General features: G+C 40.5%; 1 protein-coding gene across 11 annotated transcripts in view; it reads right to left on the minus strand.

The window, feature by feature from the left end:
• The window catches only part of DYNC1I1 (dynein cytoplasmic 1 intermediate chain 1), a 182837-nt gene that overhangs the window by 45233 nt on the left and 115120 nt on the right, over positions 1–22484 (minus strand). For all 11 annotated transcript variants that reach the window (XM_056486198.1, XM_056486193.1, XM_056486195.1 and 8 more), the window contains 2 exons: positions 21484–21609; positions 1600–1746 (listed from right to left, as the gene is read on the minus strand). In XM_056486198.1, the coding sequence (XP_056342173.1) occupies positions 1600–1746; positions 21484–21609 (273 nt within the window). The remainder of the gene's footprint in view (positions 1–1599; positions 1747–21483; positions 21610–22484) is intronic.

A 22484-nucleotide genomic window follows, 5' to 3' on the forward strand; every position in this document is an offset into this window, starting at 1 on the left:
ATCTTTGCTTTTCCACTAGATTTTGAGTCCCAGTTGTTCAATTTTCAGTGACAGTCATCTTCTTGCCACTAGTTTTCTGGTCTGCTACATCTCTAAATTGCACTTCCAGGAGAGACTGTTTCTTTTCATGCAGATTGAACAACATTACTGGCAACAAAATGAGCAAAAACATTAGGGAAACGAAAAGCAATGTTGAAGTTGCAACCCATAGCACAGATCATTAGATAATTACATCAACATTCATGATAGTGGAAATTTAGGGAACAATATTTGTATTGCCTGGCCCACTAGGCATGGCTGTGCACACCTGTAATTTTAAATATAAGAGACTTGCAATCATAATACGGGCCCCATACTGAATCTTTAGCAGTAATTCACATGGCATGGCTTCTGAGGTTGTCTTTTAACTCCAGGGATTTACTGTCAGAGTCAACTGAAAGCTGAACTTTGATCTGCAAATTCCAAACATCAGAATCACAGAATTGTAAAAGCTGTAGCTGCAAAAGTACTATCACTTTGTCTGATCCTTCATTCTGCCAGAACAAGATTATTAAGTTCCTTTTGTTATATCATACTTTTGCATTTTTCTCCTCCTTTTCACTTTCCACTCAGGAATTGCCCTAAACTCAATCCCAGGATGAGCTACTCCACCTTCCATCTCTCCTGAAGAGTCTGCCCGAGCCCAGACTCCAGCAGAGGAAAGCTCAAGAATGCACAAGGTGTTTGTGCAGGATGGACTGGATGTCAGTGCCATAGCAGACTGAGGACACTTTAGCACCAACCCAGGCTTGTCTCTTTCTCCAGCACAATATGAGTACTTTAAATGTAAGAGACTCTTCTATCACAGACATCATCCTTGGATCACAAAGTCTCTTCTTTCTCAGCATTTTGGGTTACTGCCCTGCCCATTTATCTTCCAGACATCACTAGAGCCCACTCCCACCATCATTAATTATCTGCAAGAACCTGTGTCTGTCAGCAAAATGCTCTCCTGCATCATTCTATTGAAACAAACTCTCCCTCAGTGTGCAAACTCTGCCCTGTGGCACTGTCTGGAGCAGAAGAGCATGGCAGGGATTTACATATTGCTTCTTTAGAAAACAGAAGCAAATTGCCCCACTCTTCCCAAGGGCACTAGTGTCTACTTATAGGAACCCACCATGAGACCCTCATAAATGCCTAATCTGGCTCAAAGGAGAAATTTGTGTACACCAAGAAAACAATAATGACTTGAACTGCCTGCCACGTTGGACTGAGACACATGCAGCCTCCACAGTGGTCTGGCTCTCTTTACAGACAATGGGGACAAGAGTTACAGTGCCACTGTGCTGGCACACAGGTGCCTCACTCAGGTGTTGTACTCAATCCTGCCTTCTTTCTTAGAAAGGAGAATAATGTCCTGACTTGATTGTACAACGTGTGATGGTTAAGCACTTACAAGAGGTGGTTGTTCATGTCTCATATCTACTTTTCTCCTTTCAAGGGCCACACTTCTGTTTTCATCTGTGTGGCAACTAGCATTGTAAACACAAGCAGGCAGCTGCCTTTCCCTGCTGGCCATCTCCTCTAAGAAGAAGAGCAGGTGATTTTTACCCTTACCGTGTGAGCAGCAGCAGACAAGGGAGTTCTCTGAACTGGAGTGCGCCTGTGACTGCGGTTATCCCACAAGACAATTTGGCCAGAGTATGTTCCACCGACCACCAGGTTTGGGTGAAAGCGAGCAAAACAGACTGACATCACGGAGGACTGGAGGAAAAGAGGCAGAGAAGAGAGGGGTTACATGGTCAGTCATCTTCAGTTCTCTCCCTAGGGAAGCATACTGTAAGTAGCATTTTGTATTTTGGGAATCACTGTATAAACTTTATTCATACTCCTTGCACACCAGTAATTCTACTAAAGCCAACAGACACATGCAACTTTGACCCTAAAGTGTGTTGTTCCAATGGTCAAAGTGAAAATATAGGATGAGTCTGAGCATGATGCAAAAACCTGAGATAACCACTCCAAGTCAGTCACGGTAAAGTGCTTAATTTCATTTCCAGAAGTGAGAACTTAAACTAACCAGATGCCAACCAAACAGAGAATGGCATCCTGGCCCATGATATCCCATCATGGTGAACTCTTCTCCTGTTTCTCTTCTGACTTTTAACTCAGGTAGCTTGAGTCAAGTCTGTGAAAGACCCTCCAAAGCTCACCTCAAGGTGGTTCTGTCTTGAGAGCATCACCTGACAAGCTGTGTCTCATTGTTGGATCAATGACTGATTGCTCTGCTGTTGAGGTCTCCTAACAACACTTTGCATTGTTTAAGCAGAATTGGGATTTTCCTCATCCTAATGGCAGCTGAGTTATCGTTGTATATTTTCTTTAGCTGGGGATGCTTGGGAGCCAGACTGATGTGATGGGCACCCTGGCTACCTGGTAGAGTGCCCCACAAGCCAGTATGGAGATTGTTATCTATCCCAACTACCACTTTTAAATGCATTTAAAATAAGAAACAATAGCTGAGGTCCTCAAGGGAACAGTCTCCAGACCTTCATGTGCCAACAAGCTCCAGCCAAGAGCAAGAAGCCATAACTCCCTCAAGTCTTCCATGCTCTTTTTAAATAATTATCTCCCATTTATAAAAATTGGTCCTGGATGTTACGTCTTTGTTTTATGCAAATCTTTTTTTTATATTTTAGCGATTGGATATTTTGTAGTGTTGGTATTCCTATCTGGGAATACTCTTTATTCAAAGACAAAGGGTTAAATAAATTACCATATTTCATTTGCATAAAAACCATGGCAGTCAGTTAAGTAAGCTTTGTTGAATCAAGAACACTGGAGCTGCCAAGCTGAACTAGACCCAGTGTCTACCTAGGTAATGGCCCTGTCTCTGGGAGAAGTGGATGGGGCTGCAAAACCTTTGACATGGGCAGATGTGTTGCCTCCTTTTCTTACTGCTCCTCATGATGATTTCTCTAGTGGCTAGAGACTGATTTGAACTCACAAGAGACTTGAAATCCTTTCTGAGAGGGTTAGAATGAATTATGCTAACTCTTGATGCCTATAACTAGGTTAATAAGAATGAAGTAAAATGGGAAGTTTAAACAGTTTTTATTGAAATCATGTGTCTGCCTGATATAAATTGTTTAAAGCCAGATTATATGCTAAGTGAACTTAAATGACATACTTACAGCATACAGCAGTATATTTATTATACTGGTTTTTGACCTAATAAGATAATCAAGACAATAAAAAAAGCTGCCATTACTTTTTTTTTCTCTGCTCTCTCTGGATCCTCTTGGCTGTTCACTTGACATCTTTATACTTTCCCCTCTTGACTAACACTTCTGCATACATTTCTCTGATGTTGTATAGTCTAGCACCTAATGACTAGATGATTAGTGTACATAAATGCCTATTTTAGTCCATATGTAAGTGTGTTAGCACAGCAATTCCATGAAGGTCAGTCATAGCAATGAGAGGTAGCTTCCAAACACCATTTCCAAAGGACCTAGCTTCACAGAAAAGAAACTCCACCCCTGAGGAACAGGATGTAGGTACTATTAAGAGGGGTTTAAAACTCAGCTATGCTGCAGCTGCCATCCAGTTTCCACAAATTCCCCCCACATATTATAATTAAAACGACCCTACAGCACATGTTCTACATTTTATCTCTTTGTTTAATGGCTTGTTTTAATCAACCCTCTCATTCCTTATAACTAAGCTGACAGATATTCTTACATGAAGTGAAATAGCCAGATGATTTTAAAATAGTACAGCTCCACCACTGTGTACACCCCACAGCAGCTACAAGGCTCCACATGTATTTTAAGAAACCCCAATTCAAACAGTCATTCCACAACAAAGTTCCCAAGTTTGTCCCAAACAAACTTGGGAGACTCTAAAGCAGGGCAAAGAAGCCAAGTGGACAGTGTATTTTTAAAAGTTCTGCTTTCATGGTTAGAGTGTTTTTGCATTTAGAATGCCAGAATACAGTTGAATGGTCAGGATATAAACTGCTAAAGTGTGTTTTTCATAAAGTTCAAAAATAGCCTACAGACATGACAGGGGCTTGTGCTCTCTGCACTGCTTGTACTTTTACATCTTGCTCCAAAGCAGTTTGCAGTCTTCAAAAGGTGAAATGTTCACATCCTTCTAATTATGTCAGCATTATTTTTCTATCCAATAAAAAATTCTGTCAAATATTAGGATTTAACAATTTAAGGATTCCATTCCACAGCACTTAATATAGTGATTATTTTCTTAAAATTAATGGCAGTACTCAGATGAGTAAGGGCTCTAAGATCAAGCCCATTCATTTAACAACTTGAAAAGCATTCATTTCTTAGTCTTAATGGGAGAGAGTGGCTGACAGGTCTCCAGTCTGTCTGAACAGCTCTGTGCTCAAGGACAGCAACAGAAACCATTCCCTGTAAGCCTCTTCTGCCCCCAGGCTGCCTCTTGTTTGCCTGCTCAAGTAGTCTTGCTCCTCTGAACAGCTTTGCCACTGACTTCAAAGGGGGAGGAACCAGCACATGGTCAGGTTTTTAAAATAACAGCATATCCTTGGTTGCACTTCTACCACACCCTTCTAGGGAAATCTCACAGAAATTTCCAATAGCAATGGTTAAGCTTCCCAGTTTTTTAGATATTTTATACCGTAGGTGCTTGGTTACTTGTTGCAGAGGACAGAAGCAGCTGTCCAGTATATGGCAACAGCACATAAATAAATGCAGAAGGAATCATGTCAGAAGGCAATTCCACAGGGAGCTTAGTGTTCACAGTAGAAAAGTAGCATTTAAGGCTAGGAGATTCCCAGCATTATCTTTTTATGGATGCCACAAAGCATCTGTTTGAGCAACTATTGGGATACACAAGAGACAGGCAAAATCTCAGTGTCTGATCATCTGGATTTCTCTGAATTGCACTGTGCAGTGAATCCTTTCAGTATTTACTCCAGCTTAATGCAGGTGTCTTCTCCCTCTATGCAAATATGGCCTACTGGATTTTGCTTTTTCTGTCTCTCCTTAGCTTTCTCAGTGGCCTTATTAAAGTATTTCTGGCACTTCTGGCTTTGTGATCTTCCCCCCAGGTGTAGCACTCTTAGTGGGGCCACATTAGTGGTGCTGCTGCCTCATCCCCTGAGCAGAGGAGAGCAGATCTTCAAGGGCCAGAGGAGCAAACCTGAGTTAGTTCCACATGGGAGCACTGCCAATCATAAGAGGGAGCTCAGGCTGCTAAACCTGGGGATTCTGGCTGGCAAACAAACAACCCTGCTTCTCAGTGCTAAAGCTTCTGCTCCCAGCTGCTGCTGCAAACATAATTAAGAAATAAATCATAAGATGTCCGTGCTCTTGTTACAGCAAAGAGAGGGCTGGGCCTCACAAGCAGGAGTGGTGTCCAGTCCTTAGAGAGGTCTGCAGCTGGGGGGAGGAAGGCAGCAGCCTTTGCCCCCAGCCTTGGTGGGGATCAGGTCCCCTCAGCACATGGGCAGGAGCACCGTGGAGCTGCCTCTGCCTCCCTCCCTCCCCACTAATGCACTGATCCAAACAGGCCCCCAGCCCTCTTCAAGTGGCTGGCAAAGCTGTTTTTTATTTTAGAAGCTTAATACAGCCCAGATTTGGATTAATGGTGGCATATCCCGTCAACCACAGGTACACGTGCTTGGGACAGACAGCCATTTAGCTTCTCCCCACTGGGAAGCCTGACCTCAGCAGCCACATCTGATGTGTGCAAGGCCCTGGAGACTCGGCTGTCTCTGCTCATGTCCATACGCTGGGATGGCACTCTGCCCAGCCACCAGTCAAACAAGTTCACAAAGACCTGGGTGCTAAATAATAACAACTCTCAATAGGCAGTGACTACTGCCTTCAGCCAGAGCTTTCTGCAGGAAACCACCCCTGGAGCCAGCGCTGCCATACTGGTGCCATATGCCTACGCCTGATACCAGATGTATCTCAAAACAATACTCTGTCAGTGGGAAGAAGCAATCCGAGGAGTTCACAGGGATTTCTAGGCTCCAGAAGGCCAGGTTATTTTGCAGCAGGCTCTCAGGAAGCTCCTGGGTGGATTTTCTAGCTGAGCACATGCATGTGAAAAAGCACTACCATCAGTGGCATGCTGCTGTGGGTCACTCTGGCACAAACAGCTGTGAGTAATGAAATCAACTGCAGCTGAGATCATAGAATCAGAGAGTTAGAAGGGACCCATCAGAATCATTAAGTCCAACTCCTGCAAGGACCCATTAAGAATCACCTTGTGCTGAGAGCCTTGTCCAAACGCTTGAACTCTGTCAGGCTTGCTGCTGGAACACTCTCCTGGGGAAGCTTGTTCCAGAGCTCAACCACCTTGTGAAAAACCTTCTCCTGATATCCAACATAAATCCCTCCTGACGCAGCTTCATGCCATTTCCTTGAGTCCTGTCACTGGTCATCACAGAGAAGAGATCAGTACCTGTTCCTCCTCTACCTCTCATTGGGAAGTTGTGACTGCAGTGAGATGTCCTCTCAGTCTCCTCCAGGCTGAACAGACCAAGTGACCTCAGCTGCTCCTCACATGGCCCTCCTTTGGACACTAATAGTTTAATGTCCTTTTTGTAAAACTGCACACATTATTCAAGGTGAGGCTGCCCCAGAGCAGAGCAGGACAATCCCCTCCCTTGCCCGGCTGGCAATGCTGTGCCTGATGCACCCCAGGACACGGCTGGCCCTCTTGCTGGAGTGGCAGATCCTTTTCCATGCTTGAGGGACTGAGAGCAGAGGGACAAAGCTGTGGTACTACTCCTTAGCTAAAACCATGAAAAGGTTTAACCATACTCATAGTCCTTCATCTATAGCAACTGAAGAACAGGGACTGAACCACTGGTCACTTATGTCTGCCCTCCTGAGGAATAAATAAATATAGAGGAAAGCCAGAAGAACACATGCAACTTATTCATTACATTTTGTACTCAGTCCTGGTCATCAAAAGCAGCATTTACGGAGTCTAAGCACCCTGAGAGCTGCCCAACCTTCTTCTGACCAGGCAACCAGGAGACCATTTCATTACTTCACTGTTACACACATGTATATCTGGCCCCCTACATCATAGGGATGATATACTGTAAATGTGGATTAAAAACATCATCCAGAAATAAAACAGCAACTGAATTATTAAATAGAGCTCTTTTTTTTGTCTTTTTTTTGTGACCAGTCATGGGCCGAGAATAATCATGGAAAGCAGCAGTATCAGATTTGAATACTTTCTCTGGTTTAGGGACCTTTCTCTGGTTTTGCACCCCAAAAGGTGCCTAAGAGGTGTCTTGAAAGAGGCAAGTTTAGGATGACTTTGCTCTGGCTACCGAGATACCTGGTATTGTACACTGAAATAGAGCCTGTGTTCCTTCCAAGAGTCCTGTTTATTTTTAGTACCTGCTAATGTGAATTTGGATATTTCTGTGTTTCATGTAACTGTCTCAGTATAATTAGTAGTAACAAGAAAACAGCAAGAGAAAATAGCAACAGAATTACAGCTGGTTTTGAGATTAAATTTGAGAAGGAAGTTAAAACATGATTTATGTGTACAAAAACCTTAACCAAAGAGGTAACCTCTTAATTCTAAAAGCTTCAAATTCCAAGACTTCTGTACTGGTCCCTTCCAACTGTCCTCCTATTAAAATGTGAAATAACATCTGAAAGATTTTGTGCTAGAGATTATTTGCGGTACCATACAAAATTTGTCTCTACTAAAAATAAAATAAAAGCAGTTGACATCTTTCATATATTAAAAAAAATAAATAAAACCAAACAAACACTTCTTCAAACCAAATGTCAGAACTCTGTTTAATTAAAAAAAGGAAGTTTATACTTGGTTATGGTGTGTGTCGACATCTACCCCTTTGATTTACAGGAGTATGGAAGGGAAAGAACAGATTGCTTTATTCAAGAGAAAGAAAGGAGGGAGGGGGCCCAGTGTGACAGGAAAGAGTGTAGGCTGTATTAACTTCAGTGCTTGTTAAAACATGAAGGATTAATGGTAGAAAGGGAGGGAAGAATTGTGAATGTCTCCAGTTTAGGATCTTCAAAAATGTTTGGGGATTCTAAGAATGTCTCACCAGACCACATGAAAGCTGCACAGAGAGACTCAGCCACACGACTGCTCTAAATCCAAAGCTGGTATTGCTCCACTTATACCATCAAACCAATGGAGCTGAAATGTAGCCACAAATTAAATTTATTTTTATTGAAAAAGTACTAAGTCCTTAAAAAGAAGGAAAAGAGTATGTCAGGAAATGCAGCCTTTCTTAGCGGAGTTTACAGGGTAGGTAAGTCTGACATCTAGCACCAGTGCTGACATCTGAGTATTGCAGTAGAATCAGAGCACTCTGCCCAAGTCTGCAGAAAGGCAATATCCAGCCTTATGACTTCATTTTAAATAGAGCAGAAAACTGAAGCTTTCTGCTTTCATCTCTGTAACTGCAGGTTACATGTAACTACAAGGGAAAAGTAATCAGGAAAAAAGTCCACAAACTGCCTTTGCAAAAGGGAATCTACACTTCATCCCTTCTGCAAAGTGCATTTGCTGTTATTATTAATTCAGCAGTGTCATGGTGACTCAGAAAAGCAGCAAAATTGCTTGCTCTATTGCAAATGTAGATAATCCTGATATTTCTCAAATTTAATACAGAGACATCCTGCATGCTTTTATCCATGATTGCAGCAAGCAATTGGTTCAGTAACCCTGAATTACTGCACACACATGCAAGCCTGAGAATACAGTCTTTGCTGAGCATCATACTGTCTTTGTCAGACTGACGATGAGATGATTAAAGCCTGAAGAAATAAGGAGTAATTTCATAACAATGGCACACCAAAATTAAGTTTTCTTTCCACCCAACTACTTAGTGCTAAGTACCCAAATACATTTTTGTTTTCTCTGATTAGGGCCTGGCTGCTTATCAGAGCTCAGATTCAAACAATTAATGTCTGTGTGCCTGCAGGTTGGAGAAGCAAGCACTTCCTCGATTTGTCTATTTTATTTAGGTAATGATGCTCTACAGTTATTCATGAGCACTCTTAATTGTTTTGATTAAATTATTGACAAGCTTGAAGTGATGGGTGTACACCACCCTTTCAGACCTGGAGCCTGAGGGCATGTGTCTGTGGGTGGAGTGCAGAGACCTTCTGCCGTCCCCACTCATTCCAGAGGCTGCCCACAATTTGGAGCAGATGGTAAGTGTCAGCTTGAGCATGGCAGTGTGGCATGCAGCTTGCATCCAGCAGGGCTCACTGGGCTCAGCTCAGCATTAGCCAAAGGCTTCTGGACCAGAGCTGCTATATGTGTAGGGTCATGGTGTCACTGCCTGCCACCACTGCTAACTATAGCTGCAAGTTTTGTGGCACAGAGACTATTATGATGGCTTTGTAACAAAATCCCTACTAAAGAATCTCAGTCTGATGCAGACCTCTAGAACTGAGCAAATAATAGCATTAGCTGAAAAATTTACTTGGTGGAATGGTTAGAAATGCCAGATAAGCATCTTATTTTAAGCACTGCAAATGAAATCAGATTGAGAGAAGCACATACTCAAAATGTCATGCAAACCAAAGCCTTCTGTAAGTGTTGCTTCTAAAGCATCTCTGAAGGTGAAGACACTTCTGCCTAGAAATTACCTGGGGAACCTGGCTGTGAGTGACAAATCCAGGAAGCTTGGCCATTCTTCCTGAATTACTTCTGCCTGTTATGTCTCTGATATTATCACATATAGAGCATAGGTGCAATCTTGGCAGTCAGCCCCATGGTCATGAAGTGCCCCAGCCATTTGTCTCAAGATTTAAGCTTAGTGCTGCACACTTCTCCAGCAGAATGTCCTTTCTGCTGGAACCAGGATCAGGCTTCAGGAGTGAGGCTTGAGTCCCTATCCAGAGGGGTTCCCATCTAACACTGTGCAGAAGTAGAAGAGATCCCCTAGAGACTGAGCTTAGGCTGGGATTCTGGTGTCCTGGACTGTTCTCCTCACAGTGAAAGCACAACAGATAATCACTTGATGGCCAGTTCTGGAAATACCAGAGTCAGACTTTAGAGAGCCCACAGAGATAGCAAATTCCAGATCTGGAGACCAGGAATAGAAACACAAGTTATTCTTAAGCTGTGGTGATGGTTTTGTGGTTTCTATGGCAGCAGTTCCTCAAACCAATGCATTTGATCAACCAAACTATGTGAAGCCACAGATGAATTAGAAACGAGTACAGATGCTGCAAGAACAATTATCTACAACTCAGCCTGTGAAGTTGAGTGTAGTAGTCACAGCTGCTTGCAAGAGAGTCACAGATAAATCTCAAGTGTCCAAACCCCCACAAGAAATGCAAAGGCCATGAGAACTGAGGCACAGTCAGAAAATTGTATATATTGAACCAAGAACACTTTAAAGCCCCAGGTCAGGAAAGAACTCACTTAAGTCCGTCTTTTCTCAGATGTCCATGAACTTAATTGTAATTAATTCTTCTAAGTTCTCCATTATTTTAATGACTCAGAAGCCTGCTCACAGCCAAGCAAATCGGTAAGTGCTTTCCTAAACAAGCCATTTTTAAATTCAGCCCTTCTAAAAGCAAATGAGCTCCATTCTGTGAGGAAAGAAGGACATCCTGATGTTCAGATGGTCCTGAGAAGACTCTGTGGACTTAGAGACAGCCTCAACCCAGCAGACTTCCACGTCAGTATCAGAGACAGGGAAATGAAAATGAGTATGAAGTGTCAGACTCACTGAATTACCAATTTTTGGAGGCACATCTAGAAATTGTCTAGTCCAACCCCTTGGTCAGGGCAGGATCAGCTGGAGCAGATTGTTGATGACTGTGTGCAGACGGGTTTTCACTGTTTCCATGGATGGAGACCCCATCACCAGCTTGTGTTGAGTTTCTCACCAACCAACACCACCAAGTCCTTCCCCTCAGGGCTGCTCTCAATCCCTTCTCAATCCAGCCTGTATTTGTGCTTGGCATTGCCTCTCTGCAGGTGCAGGACCTGTCACTTGGCCTTGTTGAACTCCATCAGACTTGCAAAGCCCCACCTCTCAAGCCTTGGAAGGCATCCCTGCCCTCCAGTGTGTCAGCAGAGCCCCACAGCTGGGTGTGGTCAGTGAGAACACTGAGGGTGCTCCCAATCCCACTGTCCACATTGCTGGCAAAGATGTCACACAGCGCTGGTCCCAACCCTGAAACCTGGGACACCATTTGTCACTGGTCACCCCTTGGACATTGAGCCACTGACCACAAGTCTTTGAGTGCAACCATCCAGCCATCAAATCCATGCCTCTGCAGTTGAGAGACAAGGATGTTGCACAGGACTATGTGAAATGCTCTGCACAAGTCCAGGTAGATGATGTCAGTCATATGAAGACAGGCTTCTATATTTGCCCAAATCCATCACTTTCACCGATGTCCCTTTTATAAGCAGTGTCACTAATTGGAAATAATTGCAAATTAATTTAACATTGCAGGTAAATGTGGAGACTGAGAGACACAATAAACAGCTATCTGTGGAAACACAGAGGATACCACAGGCAAGTCTGTATTTAAGAATGAGGGTGGAAACATGAGTTGTTTTCACACTATGCATGTCTTCTCCAGTAAATTACTGTAGGGATTCTAGCATCAGTAGCCTGACTCTGCACCCATAGAGCATTAGGAAGCAGCTAAGATCACAGAAGAATTAATGAAACCCATTATAGACAATTTTTAATTCCCCTTTCTCCAAACAAACATTAGTTTTCTGAAAATTCACATCCTGCTTTCATCACCTGCAAGGCTATGCTGCTTGGTTTCTACAATTTTTTTTCCATAAGTAGTCATGTAGAGGAGAAAGGATTGAGATAAGTGTTTTCCAGTCTCAGGATAAAAGCCTCAGTAACACTAAATCAGCATAGTTGTGTCATCTTACAGTTCCTGACTCCTGGAGTATCAGAGGACCACCTCTTGCTCAAAAAACAGCATCCCTGAGTCATTCACTCCCACCAGTGATGGGACGTTTCATAATGCATCTTTATCCTGCTAGGAAGAATGGATTTATCCCAGAAAACTCATGTCAGTAGTTCTGCACAACTCCAGTCTAAATTTGGCTTAGTCTATTTATTTACAGATGCAAACATGAGATAGCAAATGTTAAGCATGTTTTTCTCTCCAAGAAATGACTGATGATTTAGTATATGTTCATGAACAGTATGGAACTGAAGTGGGACTGATATTTTTCTTAGCTACAAAAATACTAAATGGTGTTATAAGAGCAATTGAATTAATCACAGGTCCTAACGTGCTCTGGCACATTCTGTAGAAAAGATAATGAAAACACTCTGATCTCTCCAGTATGACAAATTGTTAAAGGCATATTGCTTCTTTATGTAGGACATTTGTTTGTCATTTTACACTAAAATAAGTGCACTTTAACTTTTCTTTCTCTTTGCCCCATGGGAAACATCTTCCAAGGATAATATCAGCATCTCAGCCATGCAGCACGTGCTTCTGCTTTCCCTCTGTGGGAAGCCAGGAGTGTTAATCATTGTTAAATCAATGTTGTCCGTATACAAAAGTTCTTTTAAACTAAGTACTTGTCAGTCATCCAGCCACGGGGGCAGAGGGCAGAAAACTGTTGATTTTAGACTTAAGGCAGTGGACACTTGTATCCTGGGCTGTAATGATGGATTCCTTGGTTTCTGGGGCCTTTTACAGCAATTTAGAAGAGTAACTGTTTTATATTTTGTGCCAGGTAACACAAAAAGAGGCTTCACTCCTCACATAGAGCTCCCACAGAGACAAATATCATGAGGTGAAATAATTTTCTTGAATTTGGACCAAATGTACTCTTCCTTGCAAGTAGTTTGCACTGAGAACAGTTACATAACCCAAACAGAAAAGTCATGCCTATGGCTGTTTATCCATCATTTGCAGTGCAGCTAGGGAATTGCATGGTATTTTACATCCTTTATGGAAAAAAATATCGGTGGAAGGATCTCAGTGACTTATTGATTTCACATCTGATCCTGCATTTCTTGTTCACCTAAAACCCTTTTAGCACTGGGAGTTTCAAATATATAAAAAATATATGAAATGTAATGTTCATTTCAACAAAGGAAAATTGGGTTCTTTTTTCCCTTCCTTCCTTTTTGCACTAGGTTATGTTGAAATGTAACCAAATCAACAACTTCTAAACTATAAAGCAACCCCAGGAACAATTGCAGGATTTGGTGATTTTTTTTTCTCTGCAATTTTGGGATAGTGTGACAAATCTGCATTTTTTTATCAACAGAGATTTTCAAAATTCTGAGTCGAACGAATAATGTCATGTGTTTGTAAGTATCAATAATCTAAGCCATCTGCAAAGGAATGGTTTTGCAAAGGCATCTCTTTCAGGACACTGTGGATTTTGTCACTGCTTGAGGTTTTGGCAAACCATCAATATCACTATAATTTTCTCCTATGAAATATAGTTTTTGTCTGAGATCTTTTTTTTTCCCCCTTAGCTAGCTAAATTTTAAAAATACTGCATGTCTCACTTAGCAAATTCAAAAGTTAGGCTTTCTCTGAATTGCACGTTAGATGCCAGTAATTCAGAAAGGTATAATGCAAGTTATCAGTGGAATAAAGAAACTTAAATAAAACTGAATGCTCACTGTTTCACGTAGCCAACATATTCTTTATATTTGGTCTGAAAGGAAGACTAGGGAACTTTAGGAAGAGAAATGGCATCTTTAAGTACAGGTTCATTACAAATCTCTATTTTCACACTTGCAAAAAGCACAATGCTATTGCTAGCAGTGACAGTGCATCATTTAAGTGTATCACATCTACCCCTTCCAAAAAAGGCTTAGATGTGAGAACTGCCTGACATTTTCTACCCAAGAAAAGCAAGATTGTCACTTCCTAATTATTTGATTTATAATTGAAATCTCCATTTCAAACAAGAAGATGATCTGTGTTAAGCCTTGCTCTAAGCAAAGAAGCATTCTGTTTCTAGCAGACTTTGTATGGATAAACACAGTCCTCAAATAATTCAGAATGCTAATTACTAATAGGGGAAGTACACCCACCTTTTGTATAAGCAGTCATTTCAGAGACTGACATGGTGTACAATTATTTTGTTATACAAATTGGCTTTGATGGGTGTGTCACTCTTCAGGGTTCTGTACAAAACAGCAAGAGATCCAAGTCATCGTGGAAAAACCAGCTTTGTTAAGGGTTTGTAAAGACACAGTTAAAACCCAAGGGATGGTACAGAAGTTTGTGACATCCCTTTTGTCTAAATAATGGTGCTCACTTGCTCTATGACCTCACCTGGAAGAAGGTTTCCTTCTCCCACTCTTGTTATGAAAAATATAATGATTTGAGTTTTGTGGAAATAAGTCAGGTTTAAGAGATTTTAGGACTGAAATGTGAACGGCTATGTGGCAAACATAGCATAGTTTTGAACTGCAGATGCTAATAGATTCCATGCTGTGGTATTTCAGCAGTAAAGCAAGACTGGTGATTTCAGGATTTGCTAAGACATCATGGCACCCAAGCCAGAATATACATTTTCACATTTTCAGTATCTTTTCTGTCCTCCCCCACTGATGTCTTTGACAGGAGACAGGAGACTCTGTCTCTTGTACATGTGGTCCTCTTTGTCCCCCTCTACAAATCACTTGCATGCAGGTCTCTCCTCTCACCTAAGACACCAAAAACCATTTTCCAAGAATACTACCCTTAGCCTTCAGACGTGTGAGTGTAACTTCTACTGACTCACACACAATCTCTCCACAAGCATTGGGGCACTAATCTTAGGCCAAGTGATAATTACTTTTAATCAACAAAGGCTGGAAGTGGTGTAGCCTCCAATGGGAAGAGCAAAAAACCACAACTGGTACCAGCTGAGACCAGAGGGAAGAATCTAAAACAAAAGCCTAAGAGACAAGACATGGGCTCTTGCTTACTGACATCTTCATTGTACAAACTGTGCTCTGTGTTTCCACATTCCAAACAGAAACGTGGCAGAGGACAAAAGTTTTGAAATAGGAACAGAGTAAGTGTCTTTTTATCACAAGCTATAGCTGAAACTCTTCTTCCCCAACTACACATTTAGAATTAGAACTTGCCCCAAACTGTAATTCAAAATGGCACAACTATGCATCTGCATTAATTATTACAGTGTGCAGATAACCACGTTGGCACAAATATAAGAGCAACAGAGTGTCCCAGGGAAAAGGCACAGCAGAGCTTTACACAGCTCCCCAAAGATCATCCTACCAGTGCTTCACAGCAGGAAACAAAACTGAAATGAAAAGAAAAGAAAACAGCTCCCTTACCTCTGAAAAAGCCCTTCTTGCTATGATTGACAACTTTTTGGTATGTGCTATAGAAGTCAGCAACAAATTTGGGACCCTGGGTGCTGAGGTATTCCCACTATGACAGCTGTCTCAGTATCTTCACAGGCAGACATTCAGAGGCCCATTTACCAGTGAACTACCATGAAAAAAGGCAGAGTCAGATTCATGTTTAGGATCATAGGGTCATGGGGAAACTCAGGTTGGAAAAAACTTTCTCTTCCAAAGAAGGGGTTTGTGGTTTTTTGGGAAAATTTGCAGTAAGCTCAAAACCACATGTCTTCTCTGACATTTACAGCTCTTCGAAGACTGTTCACAGGTACCCTCTCTCACTAGAAACTGAGGAATTAGGTAAGTCAGCTCTGGAACTACATGCTGGATTTTTGGATTGATTTTACTTAGGAAAATTTGTGAAGCTTAGAGAGACTTCAGGGTCTTTCATTTCTTGTATGTCTCTGAAGAACTTGAACTCTGAATCCTTGCTTGAAACTTTGTGCTAACAAGGTGAGGAAGTTTTTGTGGAAAAGCACCATTATAACTACAAGAAAAAATTTTATTCATTTGTAAAGTATTACAACATTTTTTTTTTTTGGACTTTCCTAAACTTTTTGTAGTATTACTCTTCTTTAGAAGCTCTGGAAGGACTGAGCTCTAGTCTGGCTTCTACAGAGAAGGAAATTCAAGGACAAGAGGAAAAGGAGGGTATTAGTCATTCAGGCTTTTACCTCAGCCTGTTCCACACACAAGTCTTGTGGATTTGGGAGCTCAGCACCTTTAGAAGGCAGGATGCTGGAGCAAAAGGCACATCTGAAGGAATTTATGTTGATTTTGAAAGAGCAGACAACAACAAAGGAACCAAATCAGGGAAAAAAAAATGAAGCAACTCTGGCCAATATCAGCCACTAAATATAACCTTTCCCTTACCTCAATGCATCTAATTCTAAGATATGCATTTATGACTCCATCCATTTATCTGAAAAGGGAAAGACCACACCAGGATAAGCAATGAAGAGTGGTCAAACACATAACTTAATGGCAGTGTATGGAAGCCACTACAAAAAAAGCTAGGGGAGAATGAAACATTTTGTGGTGCAGCTGAGTAGCTGATTTCTGTACCCAATCCACCAATATTTTCCAAGCATGGACAGCTTTTCTTGAAATTAAAATAGAAAACACAAATCCTCTTTCCCACAAAAAAACTGACAGTTTAGTAAAAAGATGGAACTAACCAAGTAAATCTGACTGCATAGCATTTTAGGAAAAGGACAGAAATAGCTTCAGCTACTGAAAGTGATATACTGCTGAAATACTTTTGTGATTATGCTAAAAGTCGATCTAACTCCTTGAAAGAACTCTTAAATGGTTACTGCTTCCTCAAATAAAAGCTACTTCATATGTGCTCTCGTTTTTTAAAAATACACTCAATGTAGTTGCTTCTAAGTGTCAGATCAGTACTTCTCACAACCTTTTTGAGACATTTGGAAAAGACATAGTTGGCAAAGAGGAAATTAGAAGATCAGGAAATAATCCATAATAAATCAAAAAATAGTCAATGCAGTAATTTTTTGTTTCTGTTATCATTAGACTGGGTGTAGCAAAGCAGAATTTTTTTACTTTCCAATAACAATGCAGAGTCCTGCAAATCAGAAAGTAACATTCAATTTGGTTTATTTGCATGAAACTAATATCTTTAGCTGCCTTCCTCCTCCACCACTCCTCTCCTGAAATGATGGATGTTTGAGGCTGAGATCCAGATACCTCAACTAACTTTAATAACCCCTCTTCAGTTCCAGAAGAAAGGAAATGGTTTGTAATACCCTCAAGTCCCTTAGATACACTATTTCTTTTGCTTGTGACTTCTGTCTCTGCAGATCAGCTCTAACCCAAAAGCTGTGAGATCTGACAGAAGAGCAGTGCTGCACACATGTTAACAGGCCCTCTTGAAAGAAGGGATATAAAGCTCAGACTTTTAGCAACTAGCCCATCTACTGCAAACTCTGAAGTCTCATTTTCCTCACTTGACCAGATATGTTGCTGCAAAGTTTCAGATACTTCTTCAGGTCACTCTGGCTTAGAAAGCTTAGATCACACCATCATGAAACAGAAACAACATCAGGGGCAGAGATGATAATGGGTAAAGTAGATTTTTATTTGTATGTTCAGGGAAAAAACACATTAAGAACATAGAAGTACTTTCTGACACACAAATATTGTGAAATATGGTTGGTGCTACTCTCCCAATCAATGATGGAGGAATGCTCACACACACAGCCAGCCCTGTGCATTGCAGAAATCAATACAGGGTTGAGCACATGTTGAGTCAGATCATCAATAGCTGTGAGATACTATTTCTGCTTTTGTCACCCCCACCTCAACACAAACCAGCAGTAGCTGAGAGAAGCAGTGTGAACCACTGCTTAAAATTCTCCCAACTAAACCAAGGGAGAGTCAATGTGATTTCCATGGTGTTGCTGGAATTCATTCCATCTCTGGATACTGCCAAACCAACCCAACTAGGGATGACTCATCTGCATGGTTTCATAAAGTACTTCTGAAAGGCATGTGTCTTGCCTTTGGAATGCTCTGGATCACACCAAGAGTATGTGATGCTCCAGCATGGGGGAAGAGGACATCCCTGACTCTTCCCTACAAAGATATTCCCAGTCTGCACTCTGCAGCATTAACTGCATGCTCAATTTATTTCTCACTACCTAAGGAAAGAATTGAGCATTCATTCCTTTGGCAAATGATATCACCCTCCCATTCCAGTTTTGCTTCTGAGACAACAATTTTTGCTTGCATAGGAAAACAAATGAACAAATTGCCCAATCCCTCATTCTTCCCTGTTTTCCTATTTCTAACCTTGCGGTAAAGAAATGTATGATGAGCTACAGAGGAAAAAATTTGAGAGTCACAGCTAAAATACTGTCAATACATAAAGCAGAAATATAAAAACCCAAAGAAAGGCAAAAATAAAACACACAGAAGAAAAAAATATTCCATAGGAGGTTTGAGTAGCAGCTGTCAGGACTATTTTAGAAAGCATCTGATAAAGCACATGGCAGTACACACGAATTAATGAGTAAGCATGTCCACTTGGCCAATTGTGATTTTTCCTTTAATTAATATTAACTAAAATTGAACCCAGTATTTTTAGTACAAAACATTGTAGAGCTATGAAATTTACTGCTACTTAAATTGTATTAATGAGACAATAACCTAATATGACTTTAAATTGGATAAGAATTTCATATTTACAGAATACACTACCCCTAACATTTGAGGATTGAAATCAAGTGTTTTGTTGACTGGAGTTGGGCAAAAACACCCTTGCCTGTAGATTTTTACATCATTGTCTGTCATGGCTGATAGACAACTTTAGTTGAATCCCCTTGTTTCTGGCAACTTTCAGCATTCAACATTCTCCTATGTAAGATTAAAAACAGCCTCAGAAGGAGGTAAAGAAGATGAAGAATGGTGTGCATCTGGATAATATATCAGGAAAGAAAGGAAAACATTATGGGTTCTAGCTTCAAGAATTTACCAAATGTGCAGAATTGGTTCTCCCTGCTGCATTCCAGGCAGCTCTTTAGCTGTCCAGAGATGCTTCACAGATCTATTTCTACTGATGTTAGCAGAACTCTTGAGGGGAAATTTCATAGAAGTTTCTCAGAAATGCCTTCATAAACCTATTTATTAATTTGGCTTCTCAGAAGTGGCTTGCAAAAGCTCATTGACAGTCACACCTGAAATGAGCTTCTACTTCCTTGTGTCTTGCTCTCTGAGCCCCAAAAATTGAAAGGCAAAAGGTGTATTAGTCAGCATCTTGTAGGATTTATTGAGACCATTTTTCATAGAGAGTCTTTGGGAAGGAAAGTAGAGGCCTATTGGGGAAATACACTCAAAGTACTTTGTTTGCCATATCTGGGCAACCTAGCTGTAAAATAAGGTGTGTGTTTGTCTCTAACTGTTGGGCTGGACTGCTGTAAGGTTTGGTTAAACAAAATTGGGTGGTGTCTCTCTCAGAAGGCCTACAGAAATGCATGAATCAGGACTGAACAAGAGAATGTTTCTCTAGAAATATGGTAATATAAATGATATAGGTCTGACTGATTATACACTTAGTTTCCACTAACAGAATAACATGATGATCTATAGAACTGAAATCCAGACTATGAGCTAAGATACTGTTCTTTTCTTATTTTCCATCTGAGTCAGTTACAACAAAACCTGTGTTCAAGAGACCAAGTTTCATACTTTTTGCTTCCCCATTTAACCACATGTTGGTATCCCCATCTGATCTGAAGATATGCAGAAGATATTCCACATCAAAAGCTCTATAATGGTGGTTCAAAGACAGATCTAACTCATAATGGACTTGTAATGCAAAATATCTATGGTCAGTTTGGAAAGTAAATATTTCCCATGGGCAGAACTGCTGTTCTTTAGCTGAAAGAGAGTGAAATCCAGGATACATGTGTGAGCACAGTGCCATATATTCTCTCAATTCACCCATTTAAATGTTCCAGTTCTAAAAGGAAGCACATCTAACAATGTGAGGATTAGACAGAAGCTCAGTCATGCCAAATCTGTGGCCACCACTTTGTCCTATGTGAATTTTTCTAATGGAGAGTGTAGCCTGTCTCATTGCTTTCAGTGCAATAAGTCATACCTCTCCTTTTTAAGTGTATCTAGATAGAACTTTAATGGAACTAATTTTTATATCTTTTGTCAATTTTCCTCTGTGTATGCACAAGGGCTACCCTGAATCTATCATTATCTTGCAAAATCAATCTAGTTTAAGGATTATACTTCCTAGAAATGCCATCTCTTCTCTTGGAAGTTTTGTTCAAAACATTAGGCTGCATATATATCATAGAAGAATCTGAACATGGGATCTGAGGTAAGACCTTAAGCAGACTGAAAGAACATATGGGCTGCCAAATGTGATACCCAGGAAAATACAAGTCCTCTTTCAAAGGTAATACACACACACATATATATATTTATGTATATAAATCTGTATGGCATATTTGCAGGCCTGAACTCCTTGTGAAGTTGTTTTTCAGTATAGCAAATTAGAAAAGTATGCCCAGAATTAAAGGTTACTTAATCGGGTTGAAGCAGCAACTTCAATTCCAGCAACTCCCTCCCACTATGTTACATCTGATAATGTACCCAAGTCCAAACATAAACTTAGTTCAAAAAGATGTTTGGTCCTCAAATGTAAAATGACACTTAGCTTACACAATTAGCCAGGTAATACATATCCTTCCATGAGAAGCAATTTTTACCACAGAATTATCTGCATTTTACTAATCTCTGATTGTTAAGTTTTACTTGCTGAAACTTTTCCATATGGCTTTTTGAATACCACTGTCCTGTATTTAATTACCACAGAGGGATATTAATGAAAAGGTTTCAAATTTGGCCCAAGCCCTGTTCCACAGTTTGGACAGTTTGATGGAGGTAGAGCCAGTGAGCTGAACACTTTGGTCAATATGAGGCTGTGCCATTTCACACACAAAAGGAGTGGCAGAAGAGGAGTAAACAGACATACAGAAATAAAACACCCAACTATTTTTGAATTGTCCATAAACTTCTAAGACAGCATAATTGTAATGTAGCACTGAGTGAAGTGAAGCACTATTTTGCTGACTTAAAGGACAGTCAAATTGACTGACCTAAAGGAATTGGTGGAGTAGCTCTTGAACTCGAGACCATTTTGATCAAGCTGGAGGTCAGACACATGTCCAAAAATGCAAAGTTTTCTACCCAATTTTAAAGGTTAAAACATGATATTGAGCAGAAGCAAGGCAGGGGTAGGCAGCTTGGATGCAGAGGATGCGAGGAAGTGAACGTGGGTGGGAAAGCATGTGTTACTGCCTGGAGGAGGAAGTGGTACACCACAGTTACTTCATGAGTGCGAGGGATTTATGAACTAAATCTCCCAGGGACTGTTTTAAATAGACAAAGAATGACACGCAGCCCTGACAGGCTTTTCTTTGAGAAGTCTGGCTGCCTTCTGAAAACACTGGACTGTCACTTGTACTTTTACTAAAAACGCCCATTTTTAGCCTTAACCTTTTCATATAACAGTGGGGAGATGCACCATGTAGTAAATTGTTTTGTCTACAGCATAAAACCAATGGCTTCCTCAGCCTTACCTGACAGTGGAACACATATTCTGGTGTGGTTTTCTTGAACTTCATGTTCCACACCAAGGCTACCCCATCAGGCTCATGTGGAGCATCTTCATTATTGTTATAAGATGCAACCATCAGTTCGGGGTACTAGAAAGGAAAAAAAAATGCAAATGAAATAATATGGATGATGAAAAACTGACACAAAATCATATCAGACAGAAATAATCTTCACTAAATGTGCAATATATGGCTTTAATTAAAATACATGCTAGTTCAATCATATTAGTCTGCTTCATTTAGGTTTTACATTTTACTCTAACAACCTTAAAGCACCTGATACTTGCTGTCTATCACTTATTTCAAATATCACAAAGGCAATGTTATTTTCTACAGGTAATTCTTAAGAAAAGACAACTAAAAAAATATTTATAAAGGGGATAAAAAGGAAGGAAGAGGAAAAATTCCAAAGCTTGAATAATTTTAATGTATTTGCTTAAGCATCTCTTCAGGGTCAAACTGCTCTCTTAATATTTTTTTGCTAAAAAATACTATGACCGAAGAGTTGACTTGCTTTTATTCTGAAATTCACTTTTATTTTCAGCATTCCTGAAACTATTCTTTCTTAGCTCATTGTGTACTCTTACTCACTTATGCACAGAATCAACTCGAAAGCTCTTCTTGATGATTCAAATGGCAAATAAAACATTTTCTTCACAGAAGCTCAATTTTGCAAGATGCTGAGGTCATCTTGTAAAACACAGGGTGACCTTGAATTCCACTGACTCAGTAAGATTGATGCAATGAGAACTCTAAAATCACAGCCACACTTTTTTGTATTCCCATTATCCACTGTTGAATAGTAGATATGCAACATCCATATATATTTGCTTTGCTTACATATATGTATCTATATATACATAATATCACAAATGAAAAATTGTATTTTCACACTCTTGATGATCTTGCACCATTTTAAAACACCATAAGAAGTAACAATTTATCCACAAAACATAATTACTTTC

The sequence above is a fragment of the Oenanthe melanoleuca genome, chromosome 2, assembly GCF_029582105.1.
Source record: "Oenanthe melanoleuca isolate GR-GAL-2019-014 chromosome 2, OMel1.0, whole genome shotgun sequence".
NCBI lineage: Eukaryota > Metazoa > Chordata > Aves > Passeriformes > Muscicapidae > Oenanthe > Oenanthe melanoleuca.